Raw genomic sequence first — 26,985 nt, forward strand, 5'->3', positions numbered from 1 at the left:
ACATGGACTGACTGTGGCCTTTCTGTTAAGAAGTCCAGGATCTAGTTACAGAGGAAGGTGTTGAGACCTAGCGAGGACAGTTTCTGGGGTACGATGGTGTTGAAGGCTAACCTGAACTCTATAAACAGCAGTCTGGCATATGAGACCCCATTTTCCAAACAGGACAGGGCAAGGTGGAGGGCAGAGGCAATGGCATCATCAGTGGATTGATTCCAGCAATAAGCAGACTGGAAAGGGTCCTATGTAGCCGGGAGTAAGGCTTTAATGCACTCCATGACCAGCCACTCAAAGCAGTTCATAATGGTTGATGTTAATGCATTTCACATTCCCAGATCTAATGTGGACTTCACAACCCCTCAGCCGTGCATGCACCTCTGCAGTAAGCATGACTTCTGATTTGCCCTCACCCAGATGGGTTTCATGATGGTTACATCCTCATAGAACGCAGTGCAGAGATTGCACCCTTAGCCAAGTTTTCACCACCTATAGGACTGGAATGGCCCAGTTGACCAGTGGTTCATGTGCTGAAATTAACATTACAGACAAGTGATCTGGGAACCCAATGGGGGGTCATGGGACTGCTTTCTATGCACCTGGTATGTTAGCATAAATGAGGTCTAGTGGATTTTCATTTTTGGTGGCAAAACCAACAGGCTGGTGGAATGTAGGTTTGCATGGTTAAAATCATCAGCAACAATGAAGATACATCAGGGTGTTTGATTTGAAAGTCACTGATGGTGTTGTTGAACTCATGCCACGCCTCCACCTTAGCAGAGGAGGGGGATATATATAGCTAACAACACAATTATAGTGAACTCCCTCAGTATATAAAATGGTCTGCACTTCATTAGACCATAAGACAAAGGTGGAGAGGTCAGCCATTCGGCCCATCGAGTCTGCTCCACCATTAAAATGAACTCAATCATTTGTGAACAGAGGGATTCCACAGCTAAAGCATCCATAGGCTGTATTTTGTCTTCCACTTCTTTACCCACTCTCCTAATCTGTCCAAGTCCTTCTGCAGACTCCTTGCTTCAACACCACCTGCCCCTCCACAAACATGGCTACAAAGCCATCAATTCCATCATCCATATCATTAATATATAATTTAAAAAGCACTGGACCCAACACTGATTTCTGCAGGACACAACTAGTCGCCGGCAGCTAAATAAAAAACTCCCATTTATTCGCATTTTTTGCCAATCTTTTGTCTATGCTAGTACATTTGTTGAGTAGCCACATATAACCATATAACAATTACAGCACGGAAACAGGCCATCTCAGCTCTTCTAGTCCATGCCGAACTCTTACCCTATCCCAGTCCCACTGACCTGCACTCAGCCCATAACACTCCATTCCTTTTCTGTCCACATATCTATCCAATTTAACTTTAAACGACAACATAGAACCTGCCTCAACCACTTCTGCTGGAAGCTCATTCCACACAGCTACCACTCTCTGAGTAAAGAAGTTCCCCCTCATGTTACCCCTAAACTTTTCTCCTCTAATTCTCAACCCATGTCCTCTTGTTTGAATCTTCCCCACTCTCAAAGGAAAAAGTCTAACCACGTCAACTCTATCAATCCCCCTCATAATTTTAAACACCTCTATGAAGTCCCCCTCAACCTTCTACGTTCCAAAGAATAAAGACCTAACTTGTTCAACCTTTCTCTGTAACTTAGGAGATGAAACCCAGGCAACACTTTAGTAAACCTCCTCTGTACTCTCTCAATATGTTGACATCTTTCCTATAATTCGGTGACCAGAACTGTACACAATACTCCAGATTTGGCCTTACCAATGCCTTACACAAATTCAACATTACATCCCAACTCCTATACTCAATGCTCTGATTAATAAAGGCCAGCAAACCAAAAGCTTTCTTCACCACCCTATCCACATGAGATTCCATCTTCAGGGAACTAGGCACCATTATTCCTAGATCCCTCTGTTCTAAAGCATTCTTTAATGCCCTACCATTAACCATGTATGTCCTATTTTGATTAGTTCTACCAAAATGTAGCATCGCACATTTTTCAGCATTAAACTCCATCTGCCATCTTTCAGCCCACTCTTCTAACTGTCCTAAATCTCTCTGCAAGTTTTGAAAACCTACCTCATTATCCACAACACCACCTATCTTATTGTCATCTGCATACATACTAATCCAGTTTACCACCCCATCATCTAGATCATTAATATATTATTACAAACAACATTGGACCCAGTACAGATCCCTGAGGCACTCCGCTACACACCGTCCTCCAATCTGACACACAGTTATCCACCACTACTCTCTGGCGTCTCCTATCTAGCCACTGCTGAATCCATTTTACTACTTCCATATTAATGCCTAACGATGAAATCTTCCTAACTAACCTTCCGTGTGGAACCTTGTCAAAGGCCTTACTGACGTCCATATAGACAACATCCACCATTTTACATGTGCTATACCTTGTCAAAAGCCTCTTAAAATGCGAGTCTATTCATTGATTTTCTTTTGTCTATACTGCTTGTAATTTCCTCAAAGAATTCTAAAAGATTTGTCCGGCAAGATTTCCCTTGAAGGAAACTAAGCCTTTTGCCATCTATTTTATTGTGTGTCTCCAAGTACCCCAAAACCTCATCCTTAATAACAGACTCTAATATATTGCCAATCACTGAAGTCAGGCTAACAAGCTTACCTTTGGCCTCCCTCCCTTCTTAAAGAGTGGAGTTACATTTGTGATTTTCCAGTCCTCTGGAACCATTATAGAATCTAGTGATTTTTGAATGATCACTACTATTGTATCCACAATCGCTTCATCTACTCAAGTTTTACATGTATTTCTTGGACAGTTTTATCACAGTATGTGAGTTAATTGTAAAGATTAACTCAGGAAAGAAATAACAAGCTCCTTAGTTAAATTTTGCATCCTGTAGACAGACCATAATAGTATAATTGTTTTGCCAGCAAGCATGTTTGCTATGTAGGCGATATCTTTTCTGTGCAGATAATGAAAGGTTAAAAAAAAAGGAAAAGACAGACCAACTAGCAGTTGAATGGGATCTTTTGAACCAATATATTATCCTAAAGTATATTAAAGTTAATAAAAGCTTCTTGAAATATAGTCACTGTTGTAATACTGCTAAATACCTCGGAAGTTATAAATATCTTTTTTAAAGTTATTTGCTCCCCAAGAAGTATTCTACACAATGTAAAATTGCTGGACAGATGTAATGTAGCAGTCCTTTGAATTTCAGACAGCAATTCTAATGTTCTGATTGTTATGGAAATGCCTAGAGTAATACCTCGAATGAGCTGAAAAATATAATTGTAACATTACCATATTCTATTGTAATCAAAACTATAGGACACTTGCAAAACAAAGCAAACCAGCTCCCAGGAAGGGGAAAGGGTGCACCTAAACTAACAACATGTGAGCAGCAATGACGCATTAACAATTAATCACTGATGCAGTTTTTAGTTCCACCAGAATCATTCAGCTACAAGTCCTTTCACATCATTGCTCAAATATCCAATAACTGGGCAGCATCAGCCCAGGCACAGCTGCTTCCCTCTACTAAAAAAAACGAGCAGAACTATTCACCATGTTCTTCATTCAGCCTTCCATGACCTAAGCAATATTGATTTCAAACAGCAACCTTACTCTGGCCCATTACTTTGTTAAATCTCATTAACATGAGATTTGGGACATTGTTTAACAAGATGTTGGTAGGACCACCCTTGGTGCTCTAATGCATATAGCTTTACTGCCCTACTAAAGGTAAACTAGAGAGGGTGTTAAAAAAAGGGTATAAGTGTGCTACTGGGTCTGAAGGGTTTGAGTTATAAGGAGAGGCTGGATTGGCTAGGAGTTTCTTCCAGAACATAGGAGATTAAGGGATAACTCTATGGCAGTTTATAAAATCATGAGGGGCATAGATAAGGTGAATAGCCACAGTCTTTTACTTAGGATAGGAAAGTCCAAAATTAGAGGGCATATGTTAAGGTGAGAGAGGAAAGATTTAAAGGGGACATGAAGGGCATCTTTTTCACACACAAAATGGTCTGTATATAGGACAAGCTGCCAGAAGAACTGGTAGTTACAATTACAACATTTTTAAAGACATCTGGACAGGCACATGGATAAGGAGGGATTTTAGGAAGAGAAACCAAATGTAGACAACTAGGTCTAGTTGGGTGGCATGGACGGGTTGGGCTGTAGAGGTGGCTCACTGTGCTGTATAAATCCAGTACTCAGTGACAGGATCACATAACCACTTTCCAAGAAAAGATTCTGGAAAGGCAGAAAGACTGATGTTGGAAAGAGAACAGGAGGATGGTGTGCAAGAGGAAGAAGAGAGATGTCAAGTGGAGAGTTTCAGTCTTAGAAAAATTATTACCCTACAACCATCAGGTTCCTGAACTTCATTCCCCATGACTCTGGACTGATTCAATGACCTACATTCTCATGTTCAAGGACTTATGTACTCAGTATTATTTTTATTTGTCTGTTTTGTCTTCTTTTGCACATTGGTCTTTGTCAGTCTTTGTCTGCTCATGTATAGTTTTTCATAAAATTCTACTGTATTTCTTTTTTCTGCAGTAAATGCCTGCAAGAAAATAAATCTTAAGGCAGTATATTGTAACATATATGCACTTTGATAACAAACTTATTTTGAACTTTGGTTAAAAGTAGTCTACAAGTTCCCTTGAAGACACTGTTAGGGTAAAGTTATAAATGATTTCATCAGCCTTTCTTTCCCAGTGAGCTATGCAAAACACAGCCAGAAATGGGAATGAATTAAGCAATCAGAAATTACTTCTATTGTGATGAAGACAATAGTAGCAGGTCAAAGAAGGTGCTGTGAATATGGGTGGGTAAGTCGGTGGTCACTGGATTTAGACAGTCAGCTGGAGGACATGCAATGAAAACTAATGGTGCAGAGTGAGGGCAAAGACTGAGGGCAAGAAAGACAAACAACAGGAATTCTGCAGATGCTGGAAATTCAAGCAACACACATCAAAGTTGCTGGTGAACGCAGCAGGCCAAGCAGCATCTGTAGGAAGAGGTGCAGTCGACGTTTCAGGCCGAGACCCTTCGTCAGGACTAACTGAAGGAACAGATGCTGCTTGGCCTGCTGCGTTCACCAGCAACTTTGATGTGTGTTGCAAGAAAGACAGATTTTTCAACAAGAAAAGTAGCAGAGGGTGACACAGAGAACCACCAATATTTTAAAAAGTGGATGGGAGATATAAAGCAAGTAGAAACAAATGTAATAATTTGGGGATATAGCTCCCAAATATGTACAACTGCTTGGACAGGTACTGTACATGCTGGAGAGGATTGGGTAAAGGAAGTTTGGGCAACAATGTGTCCCTTATTACAAAACAAGTTAAGATAACTATATTAAAATCTTCTAGCAGTAACTAAACTTACTTAATTACTTAAACTCTGTAACAGGAAGAGCACATTGCAAAATGTATTGCATCAAGCCATGAGCACATATAACTCAAGGAAATAAATCATAGAAATTTATAGCAGAGAAAGTAACTATGACATTACACTATTCCTGGATGCTAATGTTGCATAGAAACTGAGAAAAACAGGGGTGGCCATGTGACTCTTTGCTGCACTCCCTCTAAGGCAAGTATATTAACTCTTAGAACAGTAGATGAAAACTGAGCATAATACTCCAGATCTGATCTTACTAACATACTGTAACTGGAGTAAGATACCCTTGTTCTTCTACTCAAAGTTTCTTCCAATAAAGGCCAGTGTGCCATTTGCCTTTTTAACTGCTTGCTACACTGCACGTTTGCTTTCAGTATTTTTATATTTGGACCAAGACTTTCAGAAGGTTAGTACATATAAGGAAAAAATTACAATTCTGCATACCCTTCCTTTTTAAATTACTTTAATCTCTAAAAGAAAGTCCAGAGAGAAAATAAACACCCTGTTCAACACTCACACTGCGAGATGATCTGTTCTGGTTTCTTTCACCAAGTTGAAATATAGGTTGACGGTAATGCAACAAACCCACGCCAGGGAACACCAGTCTGTATAGAAGGAGGAAATGAATTACACACTAAAAGGGCAAGATACACTCAGACCTAAAGAATCATTTTCTAACTGAAGGTTTCAAGGAGGGAATTCCTCCCACACCCAATGAAGTTTTGAAATTCAACTGCGCATTTGATTTAATGGCTATAAAAACACACATACGACAAATTGATTTTCCATTACACACATGTGGCAGGTTAATTTTCACACCAAAAAATTAAAGATGCTGATTTTTCTGAAGGAGACAATTACTTTTGTGATTTCAACACTTTTCACTGAATAATCATGTGCATTACTTCAAACCAATACAAGGTAAAAATTTCCTGTAAGATTATCAGAAAGTTTTGTTTCTGTATTTTGTAAATACTTTAGAAATCATTTTGGAACAACACTAGATTTATCTGAAGAAGGAAAATCATTATTTTTGCTTTCTTTCTTTCCTTCCATTGACAAGACAATAAATGCGAGTGCTTCTCTCTTTGTTCCGGTGAGATGTTCTTGCCACTTTGATCAACCTTTTGCAACATGTTCTTATCTGGTTGGCATAAAATTCTGTTTGATAACAATCCGGTGAAGCTCTTTTGAACTATTTTGCTGTTAAAGGCGCTGAAATATACAGGCATACACAAATGCTCCAAAACTTTGGGTGCATATGTGTTATTAAAAAATGAGCTAAAAGGAAACACTGGATAGGCTGGGACATAGGAGGCTGAGGAGTAACCTTATAGAGGATTATAAAATCATGAATGGCAAAGACAAGGTCACAATCTTTTTCCAGTGGCAAGGGAATCAAAAACTCAAGGGCATAGATTGAAGATGATAGAACAAGCTGCCAAAAGACAATGTATAAGCAGGTACAATTACAATGTTTAAAAGACACTAAGACAGAAACATGAATAGTAAAGGCTGAGACAGATATGGGCCAAACACACTGAAATTGGAGTAGCTCAAGAGGACAACTTGGTCAGTGTGGACGAGTTAGGCCAAAGGACCTACTTCTATGTTGTATGACTGGAATTCAGAGAGAGAGAGATGATCAGGCAGTGATGAGCGAAAGCAAAGGAAGTTGAAAATTGTAGGTTCAATGCCAAAAATGCAATTGCACTAGAAGCAGAAACTCTATTCATTAAGGGTTTTTTCAACATTTCTCATTGCTGTCATTCTTTCCATTCAAAGTTTCAGATTGTCTCTAACAGATCACCTTTAATTCTAAACTACGGGCTTTTACGTTCTGAATTGCACACAAAGCCTCAGAAAATAATTAACCATTTTGAGTACTTAGACGAATGTACATACAATAATTTAAAATATGCAGGACAAAGCTTGTTTTAATTTATTTTAAAATTTATTACAATTTATTTTGTAAATGTTATATATTTCTTTTAATATTAAAAATCTTCCCTGTTTTACCTTGGAGTTAAAATATATCATAAATAGATGCTAGATAATTTAACATACTCCATTAAATGGCAAACAAAAATCTTCACTGAACAGAAAGATGTTCCAGGAGTTGGCAAGGAATAAGCAAGAATCACAACAGTAACATGTCTTAATTATGAGCCTGATACATTAATAACTCAGAATTGGAAAACCTGTAGAGTTAGAAATTGCTGCTTCCTCTGAAATCACAGCCAATTTATCCCCAGAGTCAAATAAACATAAGTCTTGTGTTCTTAGAGTTCTGGAAAAAAGGCAAATTGGTTCTGATTTCATCAGTTCACTATCATTGTTAAAAGTGAACAACTGGCCATACAAATCCTACTGACCTCAATTTATAAAGTTTAGTATTAGTAGTTTAATACAATATGAAAATAGATTTAAGCAGATATTGTTGGGGGTTATGATGACAATTACAGTTAATCAAAACCACTGCACCTTATGGAGCTTCAGCTAATCACTGCAGACTGCTATGCCTAATACAATTCACAGTGCGTGCTGGCTTACAGAAGCACAAGCTGAGTGTAATGTCACAGGGATGGGAAGGGAAAATAAAACATGAGTCACTTTAAGCATATTTATTAGCAACAATAGGAAGCTAAGGCCCCATAAGCAAAGAAACTCAAGATTTAGTAAGAATTGGGAGAGAGAAAGGAAAGAATATTTGTTTTATATAGGGAAGGAGTTAATAATAGACCTTGCCACATGGAGTATAAAGTGGTAGTGAAATCCTACTTTAATACTGAATGGGCTAATCTCATAAAACGGTTTAAAGTAGTGAGTAATGCTCTGAGCGGATGTTGAGCACAGTATTAATTATTCCTGTGTTGCTTTCATGTCTGCAACAAATTTCTTGAAATGCATTACCCTTCAGAACAGTACCTGTATAAGAGCACTTTTTATGCTATTCAAGGCCATAAGTGATTTTCTTCTAATCTTGTATTGAATTCATATAGAATATATTGACTAAAATGAACGTACTTTTCCCAGGATTCACCGGGCTGAAGTACTACTGGATTGTTAACATATCCATCAACAGAAAATGGGCAATTCATTTTCATAAGATTTCACAATATAGCTGATGATTAATTTGTAGTTTATTTGCAATTGCAGACTGACAATATACTGTGTTCTGACAGATATGCAACCATACTAGGGCAAAATCTAGATTTTTCCCACTGCATAACTATCTAACTCTGCTTATATTACTCTACCTAATGTACTCTGGAAGTTATATCATGATCATTGTTTATCTAGCCTCAACATAAAGTTTTTCATAGAAACAAAAAAAAAATTCTGTGCTCGGGTCTACAATACCAGAGAAACCAAATAAAGATCAGGTGATTGCATAGCGGACACTTGCACTCAGTCTGCAGGAGTGACTCTGAATTTCTGATTGTCTGCAGTTTTAATTCAACATCATGCCCCTCAGGGCTGTGTCCTAAGCCCCCTCCTTTACTCTCTGTATACCCATGACTGTGTCACCACCCACAGCTCCAATCTGCTAACTAAGTTTGCTGATGATACTACAGTGATAGGCCTATGCTCAAATAATAATGAGACAGCCTACAGAGAAGAAGTCATCACCCTGACACAGTGGTGTCAAGAAAATAACCTCTCTCAATATCACAAAAACAAAGGAGCTGGTTGTGGACTACAGGAGAAACGGAGACAGGCTAACCCCTACAGCTATCAATGAATTTGAGGTTGAGAGGGTGAACGGCTTTAAGTTCCTTGGCATAAGCATCACTGAGGATCTCATGGGTCTGTACATACCGGCTGCGTGGTGAAAAAGGCACAACAGCACATCTTTCACCTCAGACGACTGAAGAAGTTTGGTGTAGGCCCCCAAATCCTAAGAATTTTCTATAGGGGTACAGTTAGAGCATCTTGACTTGCTGCATCACAGCCTGGTATGGGAACTGTACCTCCCTCGATTGCAGGACTCTGCAGAGAGTGGTGCGGACAGCCCAGCGCATCTGTAGATGTGAACTTCCCACTATTCAGGACATTTACAAAGACAGGTGTGTAAAAAGGACCCGAAGGATCATTGGAGACTCAAGTCATCCCAACCACAAACTGTTCCAGTTGCTACCATCCAGGAACTATGCTACTATGCAGCATAAAAGCCAGGACCAACAGGCTCCAGGACAGCTTCTTCCAGCAGGACACCAGACTGCTCAATTCATGCTGACACAACTGTATTTTGATATTATATTGATTATCCTGTTGTACATACTAGTTATTACAAATTACTATAAATTGCAGATTGCACATTTAGACGGAGACATAATGTAAAGATTTTTACTCATGTATATGAAGGATGTAAGTAATAAAGTCAAGTCAATTCAATTCAAGTCAGTATCTGAGGTTTTTTCCCAGCCATTATTTACTGTTTTTTAAGTTAGGAGTTTTAATTGCGTTTAATTCTGGTCCAATGAAGCATTAAATATTACTTATAATTAGCCAATGGAACACAATGTTCAGGTCTATACTGTCAGTTTTCCAGCTTGACCTCATTCATTCAGAACAAACTGTCGTGTTTTTCCATTTTCTCTATGTACTGCTTAAACAATGGAAACAGCTCCCTCAGCAAATATGATCACAATATTACCACACTCCAATACCCTGTCAGATTCAGGCATTCACTGTTCAAAAAGAAGTCATAAACCTGTAAATATTAACACCACCTGAAAAAGAATCCAAACCAATACTGAAGTATGTATTAAAGAGGTCTTCAGTTTAACAGTTGAGGGGTAAGAGGGGTGATAGGGGGGGGATGGAGATATGGGGAGGAGATGGGGGAGGGGGAGAGAGAGTGGGGAGGGGGAGAGGGGGAGAGGGGGAGAGAGAGTGGGGGAGAGAGGGGGAAGGGGGGGAACCCAATAATGAGATGACCTGCACAACTTACTTGCATAGCAATCCTGGCTTCAGGTTATTAGAGATAATCCGTGGATAATCTGTGAATGATGCGTCATTACAGACAGTCCGTTTGTTCTACACAAAATAATCTGCAGATGCTGGGATCATAGCAACACTCACAACACGCTGGAGGAACTCAGCAGGTCGGGCAGCATCCATGGAAACGATCAGTCGACGTTTTGGGCCAGAACCGTTTGTCAGAACTGTACAGGGAAGGGGCAGAGGCCCTATAAAGAAGGTGGGGGGAGGGTGGGAAGGAGAAGGCTGGTAGGTTCCAAGTGAAAAACCAGTAAGGGGAAAGATAAAGGGGTGGGGGAGGGGAGGCAGGGAGGTAATAGGCAGAAAAGGTGAAGAAAGAATAGGGGAAAACACAATGGGTAGTAGAAGGAGGAGGCGGAACCATGAGGAAGGTGATAGGCAGCTGGGGGAGGGAGCAGAGTGACATAGGGATAGGGAAAGGGAGGGGGAGGGAATTACCGGAAGTTGGAGAATTCTATGTTCATACCAAGGGGCTGGAGACTACCCAGACGGTATATGAGGTGTTGCTCCTCCAACCTGAGTTTAGCCTCATCATGACAGTAGAGGAGGCCTCTTTATAAGGCCTCTGCCCCTTCCCTCTACAGTCCTGACGAAGGGTTCCAGCCCGAAACGTCGACTGATCGTTTCCACGGATGCTGCCTGACCTGCTGAGTTCCTCCAGCGTGTTGTGAGTCCGTTTGTTCTGTTTGTCCTTCCTCCTTTACTGCACTTAAACATGTTTAATTTCTAGGTCTTCCTCTCTACAAATGACTGTGTGACTAACCACAGCTCAAATGCCATTTATAAATTCACAGACTTACTGTTGTTTGTAAAATCTCAAATGGCACGAGGAGGCATACAAGCATGAGACAGAATGGCTGGTTGTGTGCTGTCGCTTTCAACATCAGTAAGACCAAGGAACTGATGGTGGACCTCAGGAAGGGAAAATCAGGAGAAATCACACCCGTCCTCATTGAGGGTCAGCAGTGGAAAGGGTGAGCAGCCCCCTGTTGCTGGGTGTCAACATCTGTAATGATCTCCCCGGGCCCAGCATACTGGTGCGATCACATAGATTGTACGTCAGTGGCTCTACTTCATCAGGAGTTTGTATATCACTAAAGATTCTAACAAATTTCTACAGATGTACGGTGGACAGAATTATGACTAATCATATCCTAGCCTGATATGGAGGCTCCAGTGCACAAGATCACAAAAAGCTCAGAATCAGATTTATTAGGACAGACATATATTGCAAAGTTTGTTGCTTGTGGCAACTGTAGAGTGCAAAAAATAAAAATTTCAAAGCAAATAAGTAGTTCAAAAGGCAAATAAGAAGTTGGTGTTAATGTTCATAGGCCATTCATAAATCTGAAGGTAGAAGAGAATAAGCCGTTCTTAAGACATTAAGTGTGGGTCTTTAGGGTCCTGTACGTCCTCCCCAATGAAATAACATGAAGAGGAAATGTCCTGGAAGGTGAGGGTCTTTAACGATGGATGCCACCTTCTTGAGACACCGCTTTTTGAAGATGTCCTCAATGTCAAGGAGGGTTATGCCCATGATGGAACTGGCTGCATCTACAGCACTCTGTAGCCTCTTTTAATCCTGTGCATTGGAAGCTCCATACCAGGCTGTGATGCAACCAGTCAGAATGCTCTCCACCGTAGAAACTTGCAAGAGTCTTTGGTGAAATACAAATCTCCTCAAACTCCGAACAAAGTAGAGCTGCAAAGATGCCTTCCTCGAGAATGCATTAATGTGTTGGGCCCAAGATGGATCCTCTGAGATGTAGATGCCCAGGAACCTGAAGCTGCTCGCCCTCTCCACTGCTCAGTGAGGATTGTCAATGGAATTCCATGGCAACAATTCCACTCTGTAGAATTCACTACCACAGTGGCTGGGAAGGCCAAGCCACTGGGTGTATTTCAGGCACAGATTGACAGGTTCTTGATACAGGGTTACAGGGAGAAAGCAGGAGATTGAAGCTGACAGGGAAATAGATCAGATATGATGAAATGGTGGAGCAAACTCGATGGGCCAAATGCCCTAATTTTGCTCCTATCTCTTATGGTCTTAGGAGAACTAGTGGGTGTTTGCCGGTCTTCCCCTTCGTGAAGTTCACAATCGTTTCCTGGGTCTTGCTGACATTGATTGAAACATTGTTTCTGCGACACCACTCAATCTACTGATCTAGATCATTCCTGCACGCTCTTCATTGTCGTAGAAACATAGAAAATATACAGCGCAATACAGGCCCTTCGGCCCACAAAGCTGTGCCGAACATGTCCCTACCTTAGAACTACCTAGGCTTTACCCATAGCCCTCTATTTTTCTAAGCTCCATGTAGCCATCCAGGAGTTTCTTAAAAGACCCTATCGTTTCCACCTCCACCACTGCTGCCGGCAGCCCATTCCACGCGCTCACCACTCTCTGCGTAAAAAACTTACCCCTGACATCTCCTCTGTACCTACTTCCAAGCACCTTAAAACAATGCCCTCTCATGCTAGCCATTTCAGCCCTGGGAAAAAGCCTCTGACTATCCATACGATCAATGCCTCTCATTATTTTGAACACCTCTATCAAGCCACCCCTCATCCTCCGTTGCTCCAAGGAGAAAAGGCTGAGTTCACTCAACCTATTCTCATAAGGCATGTTCCCTAATACAGGCAACATCCTTGTAAATCTCCTCTGCACCCTTTCTATGGTTTCCACGTCCTTCCTGTAGTGAGGCCACCAGAACTGAGCACAGTACTCCAAGTGGGGTCTGACCAGGGTCATATGTAGCTGTAACATTACCTCTCAGCTCTTAAACTCAATCCCACAATCGATGAAGGCCAATGCACTGTATGGCTTCTTAACCACAGAGTCAACCTGTGTAGCAGCTTTGAGTGTCCTATGGACTCAGACCCCAAGATCCCTCTGATTCTCCACACTGCCAAGAGTCTTACCATTAATACTATATTCTGCCATCATAGATTCATCTGAGATTGTCATCTGAGATTCTGCCAACAACAGTGCTGTCATCAGTGAATTTATATTATTTAGCCACACAGTCATAAGTGTAGACACAGTAGAGCAATAAGCTAAGCACACATCCTTGAGATGCCCATGTCAACTGTCGTTGAGGACAATATGCTATTACTGATCCACACTGACTGTGCTGTTCTTTTAAGTCCGTCAAGGATCCAGTTGCAGAGGGAGGTACAAAGGCCCAGGTTTTGAAGCTTGTTCATTAGTACTGAGGCAATGATGGTGTTGAACGCCAAGCTGTAATCAATAAACAGCAGGATAATGTACAAGTCTGTGGAGGGTTGTACACCCAGCCAACTTCATCACCGGCATAGCCCTACCCATCATCAAGGGGATCTTCAACAGGCAGTGCCTCAAGAAGGAGGCATCCATCATTAAGGACCGTTAGTATCCAGGACATGGCCTTTTCTCCCAGACAGTAGTAACAAGGAGCCTGAAAACCACCACTAAATGATTCAGAAACCGCTTCTGCCCCACAGTTATCAGATTTCTGAATGGTCCCTGAACACTACCTCATTATTTCTTTTCACACTATTTATTTACTTTGTATTTTGTAGTCATTGTTATGACTTTGCACTCTACTGCAGCCGCAATATAACATTTCAATAATGAGCCTGATTCAAATTCTGTTTCTCTCATCGTTGAGAAGAGCACAGGAAACTTTTAATTCCTCACAAAATCCAATTTCCCCCAGGATCAATAAAGTATGACTATGACTTACTCGAGACCCATTGTTCTCCACTATATCTGAAAAGTTTTAGAGTAAAATTTGGCATGGATTGAGGATTTGTTATCGAACAGAAAATAGAGAATAGAAGCATTGCGAGAGACTATATACAGGAAGGGCCAGAGTCACCTCTACTTCCTGAGAAGACTGAGGACCTCTAGAGTATGCACACCTCTCCTTCACATGTTCTACCAGTCTGTTGTTGCCAATACAACCTTCTATGCAGTGGTGTGCTGGGGCGATGGCATCAATATACAGGCTCAACAAATGGATCAGAAAGGCTGGCTCTGTTATAGGAGTCAAATTGGACACATTGGAGGCGCTAGTAGAACAAAGGACTCTGCAGAGGATCCTGGCAATTCCGGATGATGTTTCTCACCCACTGCATGCCACCTTGGCTGAAAACAGGAACACTGTAGTAAGAGACTAGAACACCTGTGCTGCTCCAAAGAGCGCTGTATGAGGTCATTCTTACCCTCAGCCATTAAGCTCTATAATGAGTCAACCTATAGCTGGGGAAGTCATGATCCACCCTCTCCTGTTAGATTGTTTGAGGTAACTTTTTTAAAATTCTTTCTTACTTTTCCTCTAATATTTGTATATCTGTGCACTTTTAATGCTGCTGTGACACTGTAATTTCCTTTGGGATCAATAAAATATCTATCAATCTATCTGAACAGATTACTTTGTTGAGACGGTGACCTGTGGCTGCCACAGATATCAATGTTGTGCCATCAGGTATTCACACTCTGAATCAATGATCTGGATGAGAGGAGCAACGGTAATACATCCAAGTTTGCTGAATATTATGGATGGCAATATGAGTTGTGAGGAGAATGTGAGGAGATGTTAAAGAGATACAGACAAAGTAAGTGGGAGTATTATGTAGAAAAATGAAAATTCATTTACTGTGAAAGAAAAATGTATTCTTAAAATTGTGAGAGATAGTAAGGCACTGGTGTTCAAAAGAACCTGGATGCTCTAGCACATGAATCACCAAACATTGGCAAATACATGATGCAAGCAAACTAGGAAAATGAACGGTGTGTTGCCATTTATTGCAATGGAATTTGAATACAACATATTGTACAAAATCTTGGACAGGTAACACTTGGAGCATGTTCTGCTGTTTTGATCACCACACTATGATGCTCTAACCGGTGACCAATCTGGACAACAGAAGTTTGCAAGGGGGGGCAGATTTCACCCAAGTTCACTGTCAGAGTAGAAAAAGCAGCGCCGGATCACGGAAATTATTTGAGCTCTGACCAGCAACCAATTGGCATTTAGGACTGATTAGCAAAAGCAAATTTAAAAAGACAGGGGCAAGCACAATGGCCATCAACAGGGTTAGAGTGCTGAGGCTTTAGCTCTTATAACATATAACCATATAACAATTACAGCACAGAAACAGGCCATCTCAGCCCTTCTAGTCCCTGCCGAACTCTTACTCTCACCTAGTCCGTCCAACCTGCACTCAGCCCATAACCCTCCATTCCTTTCCTGTCCATATAGCTGTCCAGTTTAACTTTAAATGACAACATCGAACCTGCCTCAACCACTTCTGCTGGAAGCTCGTTCCACACAGCTACCATTCTCTGAGTAAAGAAGTTCCCCCTCATGTTACCCCTAAACTTTTGCCCCTTAACTCTCAACTCATGTCCTCTTGTTTGAATCTTCCCCACTCTCAATGGAAAAAGCCTATCTACGTCAACTCTATTAATCCCCCTCATAATTTTAAACACCTCTATCAAGTCCCCCCTCAACCTTCTACGCTCCAAAGAATAAAGACTTAACTTGTTCAACCTTTCTCTGTAACTTAGGGAGGTGAAACCCAGTCAACATTTTAGTAAATCTCCTCTGTACTCTCTCAATTTTATTGACATCTTTCCTATAATTCGGTGACCAGAACTGTACACAATACTCCAAATTTGGCCTTACCAATGCCCTATACAATTTCAACATTACATCCCAACTCCTATACTCAATGCTCTGATTTATAAAGGCCAGCAAACCAAAAGCTTTCTTCACCACCCTATCCACATGAGATTCCACCTTCAGGGATCTATGCACCATTATATTCCTAGATCCCTCTGTTCTACTGCATTCTTCAATGCCCTACCATTTACCATGTCTGTCCTATTTTGATTAGTCCTACCAAAATGTAGCACCTCACATTTTTCAGCATTAAACTCCATCTGCCATCTTTCAGCCCACTCTTCTAACTGTCCTAAATCTCTCTGCAAGCTTTGGAAACCTACCTCATCATCCACAACGCCACCTATCTTAGTATCATCCACATACTTACTAATCCAATTTACCACCCCATCATCCAGATCATTAATATATATGACAAACAACATTGGACCCAGTACAGATCCCTGAGGCACGCTACACACCGTCCTCCAATCTGACACACAGTTATCCACCACTACTCTCTGGCGTCTCCCATCTAGCCACTGCTGAATCCATTTTACTACTTCCATATTAATGCCTAACGATTGAACCTTCCTAACTAACCTTCCATGTGGAACCTTGTCAAAGGCCTTACTGAAGTCCATATAGACAACATCCACCGCTTTACTCTTGTCAACTTTCTTAGTAACCTCATCAAAAAATTCAATAAGATTTGTCAAACATGACCTTCCACGCACAAATCCATGTTGACTGTTCCTAATCAGACCCTGTCTATCCAGATAATTATACATACCATTTCTAAGAATACTTTCCATCAATTTACCCACCACTGACGTCAAACTCACAGGCCGATAATTGCCAGGTTTACTCTTAGAACCGTTTTTAAATAATGGAACCAGATGAGCAATACGCCAATCCTCCGGCACCAACTCCATTTCTAATGACATTTGAAATACAGGTTTCCCCCCGCCATCCGAAGGTAGAGCGTTCCTATGAAACGGTTCGTAAGCCGGAATGTCGTAAAGCGAAGAAGCAATTACCATTTATTTATATGGGAAAAATTTGTGAGCATTCGCAGACCCAAAAATAATCTACCAAATCATGCCAAATAACACATAAAACCTAAACTAACAGTAACATATAGTAAAAGCAGGAATGATATGATAAATACACGGCTTGTATAAAGTAGAAATACTTTTCCACAATCATTGCCTGAACTATTCTCCATAGCGAAAATATCACGGAAGCACCGTTGGCAAAAACACAGCGCAAGCGCTCTCCAGTAACCTTTAAGCTATGAAGCTGACAAATCATACCAAATAACACGTAAAAATACACAGCCGATATAAAGTAGAAATAATGTATGTACAGTGTAGTATCACTTACCGGAATCGGGAAAGCGCCGAACACACTGATGATGGTGTGTTAGGCTGAGTCGTCAGAGGTTTGGGTGGTGCAGTGGCCCCCACCCTCCGGGCAGCGACTGATACTGATCCACGAAGCATGCAGGGGTACAGCGGTAGCCGGGAGGCACACAGCACATCTTTAAGAAAAAAAGCCGAAATAAACATGCTAATTAATTAGGTGCCGCCCAGCACATAATTGTCAGCCCAGATCAGTGCCGATTGTTGAATACATTGCCTCTGATCTGGGCCGACAATTACGTGTCAGGCAGCACCTAATTAATTAGCTTGTTTATTTTGGCTTTTTTCTTAAAGATGTGCTGTGTGCCTCCCGGCTACCGTTGCATTCTCTGTGAATCGGTATCTGTCCACGGCCTGGGGGTTGGGGTGGTGGGACACTGGGGTGTCATCTCATTGTCGTCTGTTTCCATTAGAGCAGGCAGCTCATCTTCTCCTATGACTGCCCGCCTCGATGTCAAAGGTCGAGGTTCATCGTCTGCTGTGGCTGATGTGGAAGGCTTGCTTGACTGCTGAGCCTTGCGCATTTTTCTATCATACAGTTCTTTGTAAGCACTCAAACCATCCTGCAAATATCCCCTAAATCGACGTACCCTTTCAAAATTAAAGTCGTCCCTTATCATTACTCATTCGGTTTCGATTGTTATCCTTTCCTCTTCCAATTGCATCAGCTCTTCATCTATCAGTTCTTGGTCATGGGATGCCAAAACCTCTTCAACATCATCTTCGTCATCTTCCACAAGCCAAACTCACTTAGTCCTTACTTCGTTCACCACGATCAAAACACTTAATTATGTCTAGTTTTACGCTAAGTGTAACACCCTTAGGAGCTCTTTCAGGCTTTTCCGATACGATAGAACTCATCTTGCAAACGGCTGCTCACAGGCATGTGTTTAAGCAATGCCGGCGAGATTGCAGTTCCGAATCCAGGGGAGAGCGGCTGCTCGGGGTGCGCGCTGCCTTTTATCGCGTGCTGCTTTTTTTCGCGCACTGCTTTTTTTGTGCGCTACCTTTCTTCGTAACAGTGAAAACACCTTCTGTTAGGGTACTAATGTAGGTCTTTCGTAACAGTGAGGTTTCGTAAAGTGAATGTTCGAAAAGCAGGGGACACCTGTATTTCTGTCACAGCCCCTGCTATTTCTACACTAACTTCCCTCAAGGTCCTAGGGAATATCTTGTCCACATTTATATTCCTTAAAAGCCCCAGTAATTCCTCTTCTTTAATTGTCATACTTTCCATAACTACCCTTCTACTCTTCAAGGCTTCAAGTCAGGTTTTTTTCCCTATCCTTCTTCACATCTGCTCAGCTAGGACAGTACAGATGCCAGGGAGGATAGCTAACTATTCCTCTTGTGGAATGTAGAAACGCAGGGAGACCTCCAGTGTCCCAGATGACAACAACTGGAAGAAGATCATCCAGCTGCAGCTTCTAACAATCTGCGTTAAGGAGTTGGAGCTGGAACTGAATGAACTCCAGATCATTTGGAAAGCTGATGGTGTGACAGATAGGACATATAGAGAGGGAGTTACACACAACGTGCAGGACACAGGAAACTGGGTGACAGTCAGCAAGGGGAAAGGGGTTAAACAGCCAATACAGAGTACCCTGTGACCACCCTCCTCAACAACAGGTATATCACCTTGGATACTGCTGGGGGTGGGGGGAATGATCTAACGGGAAAGTCATGGCGGTTGGGTCTCTAGCACTGAGTCTGCCCCTGTGACTCAGAAGGGAAGGAAAGGCATGCTGTGGAGATAGGAAATACATTAATTAGGGGAATGGGCAGGAGGTTCTGTGGGCGAGAAAGAGAGTCCCGGATGGTATGCTGCCTCCCAGATACCAGGGTCCAGAACATCTTGGATTGAGTCCTCAGAGTTCTAAATTGGGAGGGTAAACAGCTACAGGTCTTGATCCATGTAGGTACCAATTACATGGGCAGGACAAGTGGCTAGGTTCTGCACTGGGAGCTTCGGGGAGTTATGTGCTAAGTAAACAGGTAGGACCTCCAGGGCTGTGATCTCAGGATTGCTACCTGTGCCATGCACTAGTAAGTCCAGAACTAGGAAGATTTTGCAGGTTTAACAACTGGCTGAGGAGTTGGTGTAGGAAGGAGGGCATAAGATTTTTGGATCATTGGGCTCTCTTCCAGGGAAGGTGGTACCTGTACAAAAGGGATAGCCTGCACCTGAACTGGAGGGGGACTGATATCCCAGCGGGAGAGTTTGTTAATACTGCACAGTGGGGATTAAATTAGAATTGCAGCGGGATGCGAACCAGAGTAACAGAACATTTAGTGGAGAGACTGTGGAGACAAATATTAGTAAGTCCTCAGACAAAGTGAAGAGTCAAAAGGTTGAGATAGTGCGACTGGGGTCCTGAGCTGCATATATTTCAATGCAAGAAGTATGGTACGAAAGGTGGATGAGCTCAGGGCATGGAGTACTTGGTAAGTGGGAGGCCTTCAAAAACGAAATTTTGAGAGTACAAAGTTTATATGTGCCTGTCAGAATAAAAGGTAAAGATAAGATAAAAAACTGCAGACTTTGCTGGAGAGGCTGTGGCCTAGTGGGAGATTTTGCACATATATTCTGGGACTGTCCCAAATTAAGGGAATTTTGGTACAAGGTCACTGAGGAAATAAGAAGGATTTTAGATATAAGTATACCCTTTGAACCTAGTCATTTAATTTTAGGCAACCTCCCGCAATCTGCATTACAGAAGAATAAACTACACATGTTAAGAGTCTTGATTCTGATTGCTCATAAAATGATAACCGTCCACTGGCTTAAGTCTCAGCCATGCACTTTGGAACAAAGGATACAGAGAATGAAAGAAGTGAAGTATGGAAAATATCACTGCAAATTTACAACTGAAAATGGACTTTTGCCTGGAAAGATGGAACTCTGTTATAGTGTACCTGGCACAGTGAAAGGCCCATACAGGGGCCTGGTAAAATGTAGAACTTGAGTTGATTTACTGAGGACTGTGATTTTAATTAAAATAGATGTAAATCTACATTGAGGGCTGATGTAAAGTATATAGACCATGTGTATGTTTGTGTTTGTATGTAAGTGTATGTATGTGCTCTTTGTTTCTTCTTTCTCTTGCTCCTACTCTCTTCTACCCGATATTGTTAATACAGGTATTTACCATTGTGCAGTGAACTGTGGACTGATAGCCGATGCTTGTTTGTAGATACGTATTTGTTCAATAAAGTTCAAAAAAAAGATAAAGATAACAAGTAGGGAACCTTGGTTTTCAAGAGATATCGAGATCCTGGTTAAGAGAAAAAAATTAAGCTGCATAGCAGGTACAGGCAAGCAGGAACAAATGTGGTGCTTATGGAATAAAGAAATGCAAGAGAACACTTCAGAAAGAAATCAGGAAGGCTAAACTAAGTTGCTCTAGCAGAAGGTGAAGGATCATCCTAAGGAATTCTACAGGTATGTTAAGAGCAAATCGATTGCAAGGGACAAAATTGGTCCTTTGGAAACCAGAATGCCAACCCAAGTTTGGAGCCGAACCAGATGGGGAGATCTTAAGTGAATTATTTGCATCTGAATTTACTCAGGAGACAGACACAGAGTCCGGACAAGTGAGGCATAGAGGCATTAACTTCATGGACCCTGTACAGATTATGCAGGAGGAAAATCAGGGTAGATAAATTTCCAGGGCCTGATAAAGTGTTCCCTCAGATCCTACAGGAGGCAAATGCAGAAATTGCTATGGCCCTAGCAGAGATATTTAAATCATCCTTAGCGGCAGGGTAGGTATCAGAAGATTGGAGGATACCAATGTTGTTCTGCTGTTTAGAAACAGGAAGGTTGATGAAGAAAAGGCAGTGAATGTTGTTTACATGGACTTTAGTGAGGGATTTGACAATGTCCCATTTAGGAGGCTGGTCAAGAAGGTTCAGTCGCTCGGCATTCAGCATGGGTAGTAAATTAGATTAGATATTGGCTCTGTGGGAGAAGCCAGAGAGTGGTAATGGAGCGTTGCCTCCCTGACTAGAGGTCTGTGACTACTGATGTGCCGCAGGGATCAGTGCTGGATCCTTTGTTATTTGTCATCTATATCAATGATCTGCATAATAATAATGTGGTTAACTGGATCAGCAAGTTTGCGGATGACACCAAGATTGGGGGTGTAGTGGACAGTGAAGAAGGCTATCATGGCTTGCAAAGGGATCTGCATCAGCTGTAAAAATGAGCTGAAAAACGGCAGATAGAATTTAATGCAGACTACTGTGAGGTTTTGCACTTCGGTAGGACCAACCAGGGTTGGTCTTACAAAGTGAACTGTCGGGCACTGAGGAGTGCGGTAGAACAAAATAATCTTGGAATATAGATCCATAATTCATTGAAAGTGACATCACAGATAGATGGAATCATAAAGAAAGGTTCTGGCACACTGGCCTTCATAAATCAATGTATTCAGTACAGAAAATGGGATATTATGTTGAAGTTTTATAAGACGCTGTTGAGGCCTAATTTGGAGTATTATGTGCAGTTTTGGTAACCTAGAGTACAGAGAAAATTTACGAAGATGTTATCTGATCTGGAGGATATGAGTTATAAGGAAAAATTGAATAGGTTAGGACTATTCTTTAGAACATAGAAGATTGAGAGGAGATTTGATGGAGGTATACAAAATTATGAGGGATATAGATCAGGCAATTGCAAGCTGGCTTTTTCCACTGAAGTTGTGTGGGACTACAACCAGAGGTCATGGGTTAAGAGTAAAAGGTGAGAAGTCTAAGGGAAACACGAGGGAAAACTTCTTCACTCAGAGGGTCATGAGAATGAGCTGCCAGCATAGGTGGTGCATGTGAGCTCAATTTCAACATTTAAGAGAAGTTTGGATAGGTACATGGATGGTAGGGATATAGAGGGCTATGGTCCCAATATAGGTCGATGGGAATAGGCAGTTTAAATAGTTTTGGCATGAATTAGATGCTATAGTCTATATTCTATAGGGTATAGCAAGGGCATGATTGAGCTTGAGAGGGTGCAAAAAATTTAACAACGATGTTGCCTGGATTGGAGAGCTGAAACGTAGGGAGATTGGATCAATTAGGTCTGTTTTCTCTAGGGAGGTGACATGATAGAGTTATATACAATTATGAAAGGTGTAGATAGGGGAAATAGCCAATGTATGTTTCTAAAATGTAAGTGTGTCTAAGATTAGACAGCACAGGTTTAAGGTGTGAGAGAAGAGATATAAAGGGGATCTGCAGGGTAAATCTTTCACACAAAAGGGTAGTTGGTAACTTCAATGAGCTGCCAAAGGAGGTGGTAGAGGCAGAAACAAACAACACTTAAGAGGCACCTGGACAGATACTTGAAAACTAGGGCAAAGAAGGCTTTGGAATTAATGCATGCACAAGTGCGATTAGTATAGCATGACGTTTAGCAAAAACACAGGTCAAAGATCTTGCTTCTATGCTGCATGATTCTAAGATAAGAGGAAATAGTCTCATAGTAACTATACCTGATGTAACCACAATGGAATATTATATGCAAGTTCTGATCTTGTTAAGTAAGGAAGGATACACTTGCAAAAGACTGAGCACAAAAAGGTTCACCAGATTGATTCCTAGGATGGGGCAGACAGCATCAGAATCAGGTTTATTACGTTGTGAGATTTGTTGTTTTGTAGCAGTAGAGTGCAAAACATAAAAATTACTATAAGCTACAACAATAAATAACTAAATAGATAATAGTGCAAATCAGTTATCTTGTACGTTCTCCCGGTGACCTTACAATGCTCCAATTTCCTCCCACATTCCAAAGACGTACGGGTTCATAGGCTGATCGGTCAAATTAGAGTAATTGGACAGTGCGGGCTCATTGGGGCAGAAGGGCCCGTTACTGTTCTGGATCTCTAAAGAAAATAAATAAATGTTGACTCCCAAGAACTTGAAGATGCTCACTTTTCCCACTGCTAATCCCTCAGTGAAGTCTGGTGTGTATTCTCCCAACTTCTCCTTTCTGAAGTTCACAATCAATACCTTGTTGTTACTGATATTGGTGTGAGTACGTGGCCAAGTGGTTAAGGAATTGGACTAGCTACCTGAAGGTCGTGAGTTCGAGCCCCAGCTGAGGGAACGTGTTGTGTCCTTAAGCAAGGCACTTAATCACACATTGCTCTGTGACGACACTGGTGCCAAGCTGTATGGGTCCTAATGCCCTTCCCTTGGACAACATTGGGCAACTGCTGGTCTTCCATACAATCTTGCCCAGGCCTGCGCCCTGGAGAGTGAAGAGCGAAGGTCTCGCAAGACTAACGGATGCCTTTATTACTGATATGGAGTGCAAAGTTATTGTGGTGTCATCACACAACCAGTCAATCAATCTCACTCCTATACGTCTCCTCATTACCATCTAAGATCCTGACAACTACAATTATGTCACCAAAACAACTGTGTCAAGGGGAGGTTAAGCAGTCTGGGGAGAATAAGAAACTTACAAAATTTTTATGTGCTTATGTGTTTTGGGTACATACATATGAAGCTTCCTATAGCTGGGGTGCACCAAACCAGGATTACCATTTTCAAAGGGGTCAATTTTGGAACAAGGACCAATTTCTTTATCAAGAGGGTAATGAATGCTTAGAATTTTCTACCCAGAAAACTGTGGAGAATCAGTCATTGAGTATATTCAAAACAGATGGAGATAATTTTGAATATTAAAGGAATAAAAAGAAATGCAGGAAAGTAGTAGTAACGTAAATGCTCAGTCACGTTGTTACTGAACAGCCAAAAATCTTTTTTTATTATAATATTTTAAATTATTTACCAATAGGTATGCTGAAATCTTTCATTTGGGATATGATGGGATTTGGCTGCAAAATTACACAAAGAAAAATTTTGAAAATCTGTAACAAATACCTAATTTTCATTAAGCATGTCATATGGCTCCTAATGAATTACTGAAATTCTATCTTAGTAATGATATATCTAACTGTGCAAATTAAGATGCAAATAGCTAATGATTTTGCATGCTGCACCATCGTTTTGTTACCGGAGCTGTGAATGGTTAGAATACATACAGCTTCTTTAATAGCTATGAAGATGAAATTTCTTTCATTTAAGGCAATACTCAGAAACTGCCACCTAATTTGGTGTAGTTTATTAGTTTGCACTGGATGTCAGTAAAGTACATGGTTGGTACAACATTGTAGCTGAAGGGCCTGTAATGTGCTGTAGATTTCTATGTTCTATGTCATACAGTCATACAGCATGGAAATAGGCCCAACTGGTCCATACCCATCAAAGCTAGTCTCATTTGCCAGCATTTTCCCCTTAACCTTCTGAACGTTATCAACCCAATTGCTTTATAGTTAGTTAATACACTTGCCTTAAGCATTTCCTCTGGTAACTGATTCTACGTGGACACCAACCTTTGGGTAGAAAACTAGTGTAACGCCATCCCCTTCTCGTAATTCCTCCATCACCGCCGCATCTGCTCTCAGGATGAGGCTTTTCATTCTAGGACGAGGAAGATGTCTTCCTTTTTTAAAGAAAGGGGCTTCCCTTCCTCCACTATCAACTCTGCTCTTAAACGCATCTCCCCCATTTCACGTACATCTGCTCTCACTCCATTCTCCCACCACCCCACTAGGAATAGGGTTCCCCTGGTCCTCACCTACCACCCCACCAGCCTCCGGGTCCAACATATTATTCTCCCTACGCGACTCCCTTGTCCATTCGTCCCCCCCATCCCTCCCCACTGATCTCCCTCCTGGCACTTATCCGTGTAAGCGGAACAAGTGCTACACATGCCCTTACACTTCCTCCCTTACCACCATTCAGGGCCCCAAACAGTCCTTCCAGGTGAGGCAACACTTCACCTGTGAGTCAACTGGGGTGATATACTGCGTCCGGTGCTCCCGATGTGGCCTTTTATATATTGGCGAGACCCGACGCAGACTGGGAGACTGCTTTGCTGAACATCTACGCTCTGTCCGCCAGAGAAAGCAGGATCTCCCAGTGGCCACACATTTTAATTCCACATCCCATTCCCATTCTGACATGTCTATCCACGGCCTCCTGTACTGTAAAGATGAAGCCACACTCAGGTTGGAGGAACAACACCTTATATTCCGTCTGGGTAGCCTCCAACCTGATGGCATGAACATCCACTTCTCTAACTTCCGCTAATGCCCCACCTCCCCCTCGTACCCCATCTGTTACTTATTTTTATACACACATTCTTTCTCTCACTCTCCTTTTTCTCCCTCTGTCCCTCTGAATATACCCCTTGCCCATCCTCTGGGTTCCCCCCCCCCGCCCTCCTTGTCTTTCTTCCCTGACCTCCTGTCCCATGATCCTCTCGTATCCCTTTTGCCTATCACCTGTCCAGCTCTTGGCTCCATCCCTCCCCCTCCTGTCTTCTCCTATCATTTTGGATCTCCCCCTCCCCCTCCAACTTTCAAATCCCTTACTCACTCTTCCTTCAGTTAGTCCTGACGAAGGGTCTCGGCCTGTAACGTCGACTGCACCTCTTCCTACAGATGCTGCCTGGCCTGCTGCGTTCACCAGCAACTTTGATGTGTGTTGCTTGAATTTCCAGCATCTGCAGAATTCCTGTTGTTAGTGTAACGCGCTGTAAGGTTTCACTGCTAATGTAATGGTTTTTTTGTAACGTTCACTGCTGAAGTAACAGTTTCTCTGTAGCAGCAATGTTTGGGTTATGGCTGGAGATAACAGGACTATGGATGAATGTTAGCCAATCAGGATTTTGTTGTCCTGTCTTGTGAATCCGGAAGCAGTTGATTTCATGGGCTTTTGCCAGAGAGGGAGAGAGATGAAAAGAGAAGACGCGAATGGAGAGATTTGGTAGACCACCAGATGGGGTGGACTCGGAGCGAGGGTCTGAAGGGCAGTGACAATCGGAGGAGGTCAATGGGGACCGACTGGCCTATGAGTGAACTCCAACTTTGTGCACAGACTGTTTAATAAGACTTGGGCCTTTTTTAAATTTTGTTTCTCTACTCACCATATAGTCAAAGTAAGAGTTATAAAGTTTAATCACTTAATCGTATATTGTGGACTGTTTGTTATTTCAGGATACTGATTTGTAACAGCGGACACATAGTGCAGCATCCACCCAAATGAGATTTCTTAAGTTTGGCCGGGCAGGGGGTTATCACCTCCTCTATTAAGCTGCTAGGCGAAGCGAGTCTTACAATTGCACCTCAAATTTCTTTTAAATCTTTCCCCTCTCACCTTAAACCTATGCCCTCTCATACTTGATAGCCCAATACTGGGGAAAAGATAGTGCAATCACCCAATTTATGCCCCTCATGATTTTATATACTGCTATAAGATCACCTTTTAGTCTCCTATGCTCAAAGGAATAAAGCTTTAGCTCTCCAACCTCTTCCTATAACTCAGCAGCTCAAGTCTAGTCAGTATCCTTATAAATCTTTCCAGCATTCTTTCTAGTCTAATAACATCTTTCTG

General features: G+C 41.8%; 1 protein-coding gene across 4 annotated transcripts in view; it reads right to left on the reverse strand.

Annotated features, from left to right (window-relative positions):
- Positions 1-26,985, reverse strand: part of si:dkey-100n23.5 — a 181,738-nt gene that overhangs the window by 114,022 nt on the left and 40,731 nt on the right. For all 4 annotated transcript variants that reach the window (XM_063050820.1, XM_063050821.1, XM_063050822.1 and 1 more), the window contains one exon: positions 5,956-6,043. In XM_063050820.1, coding sequence (XP_062906890.1) covers positions 5,956-6,043 — 88 coding nt within the window. The remainder of the gene's footprint in view (positions 1-5,955; positions 6,044-26,985) is intronic.

Source organism: Mobula hypostoma, chromosome 6 (assembly GCF_963921235.1).
Source record: "Mobula hypostoma chromosome 6, sMobHyp1.1, whole genome shotgun sequence".
In the NCBI taxonomy this organism is placed as follows: domain Eukaryota; kingdom Metazoa; phylum Chordata; class Chondrichthyes; order Myliobatiformes; family Myliobatidae; genus Mobula; species Mobula hypostoma.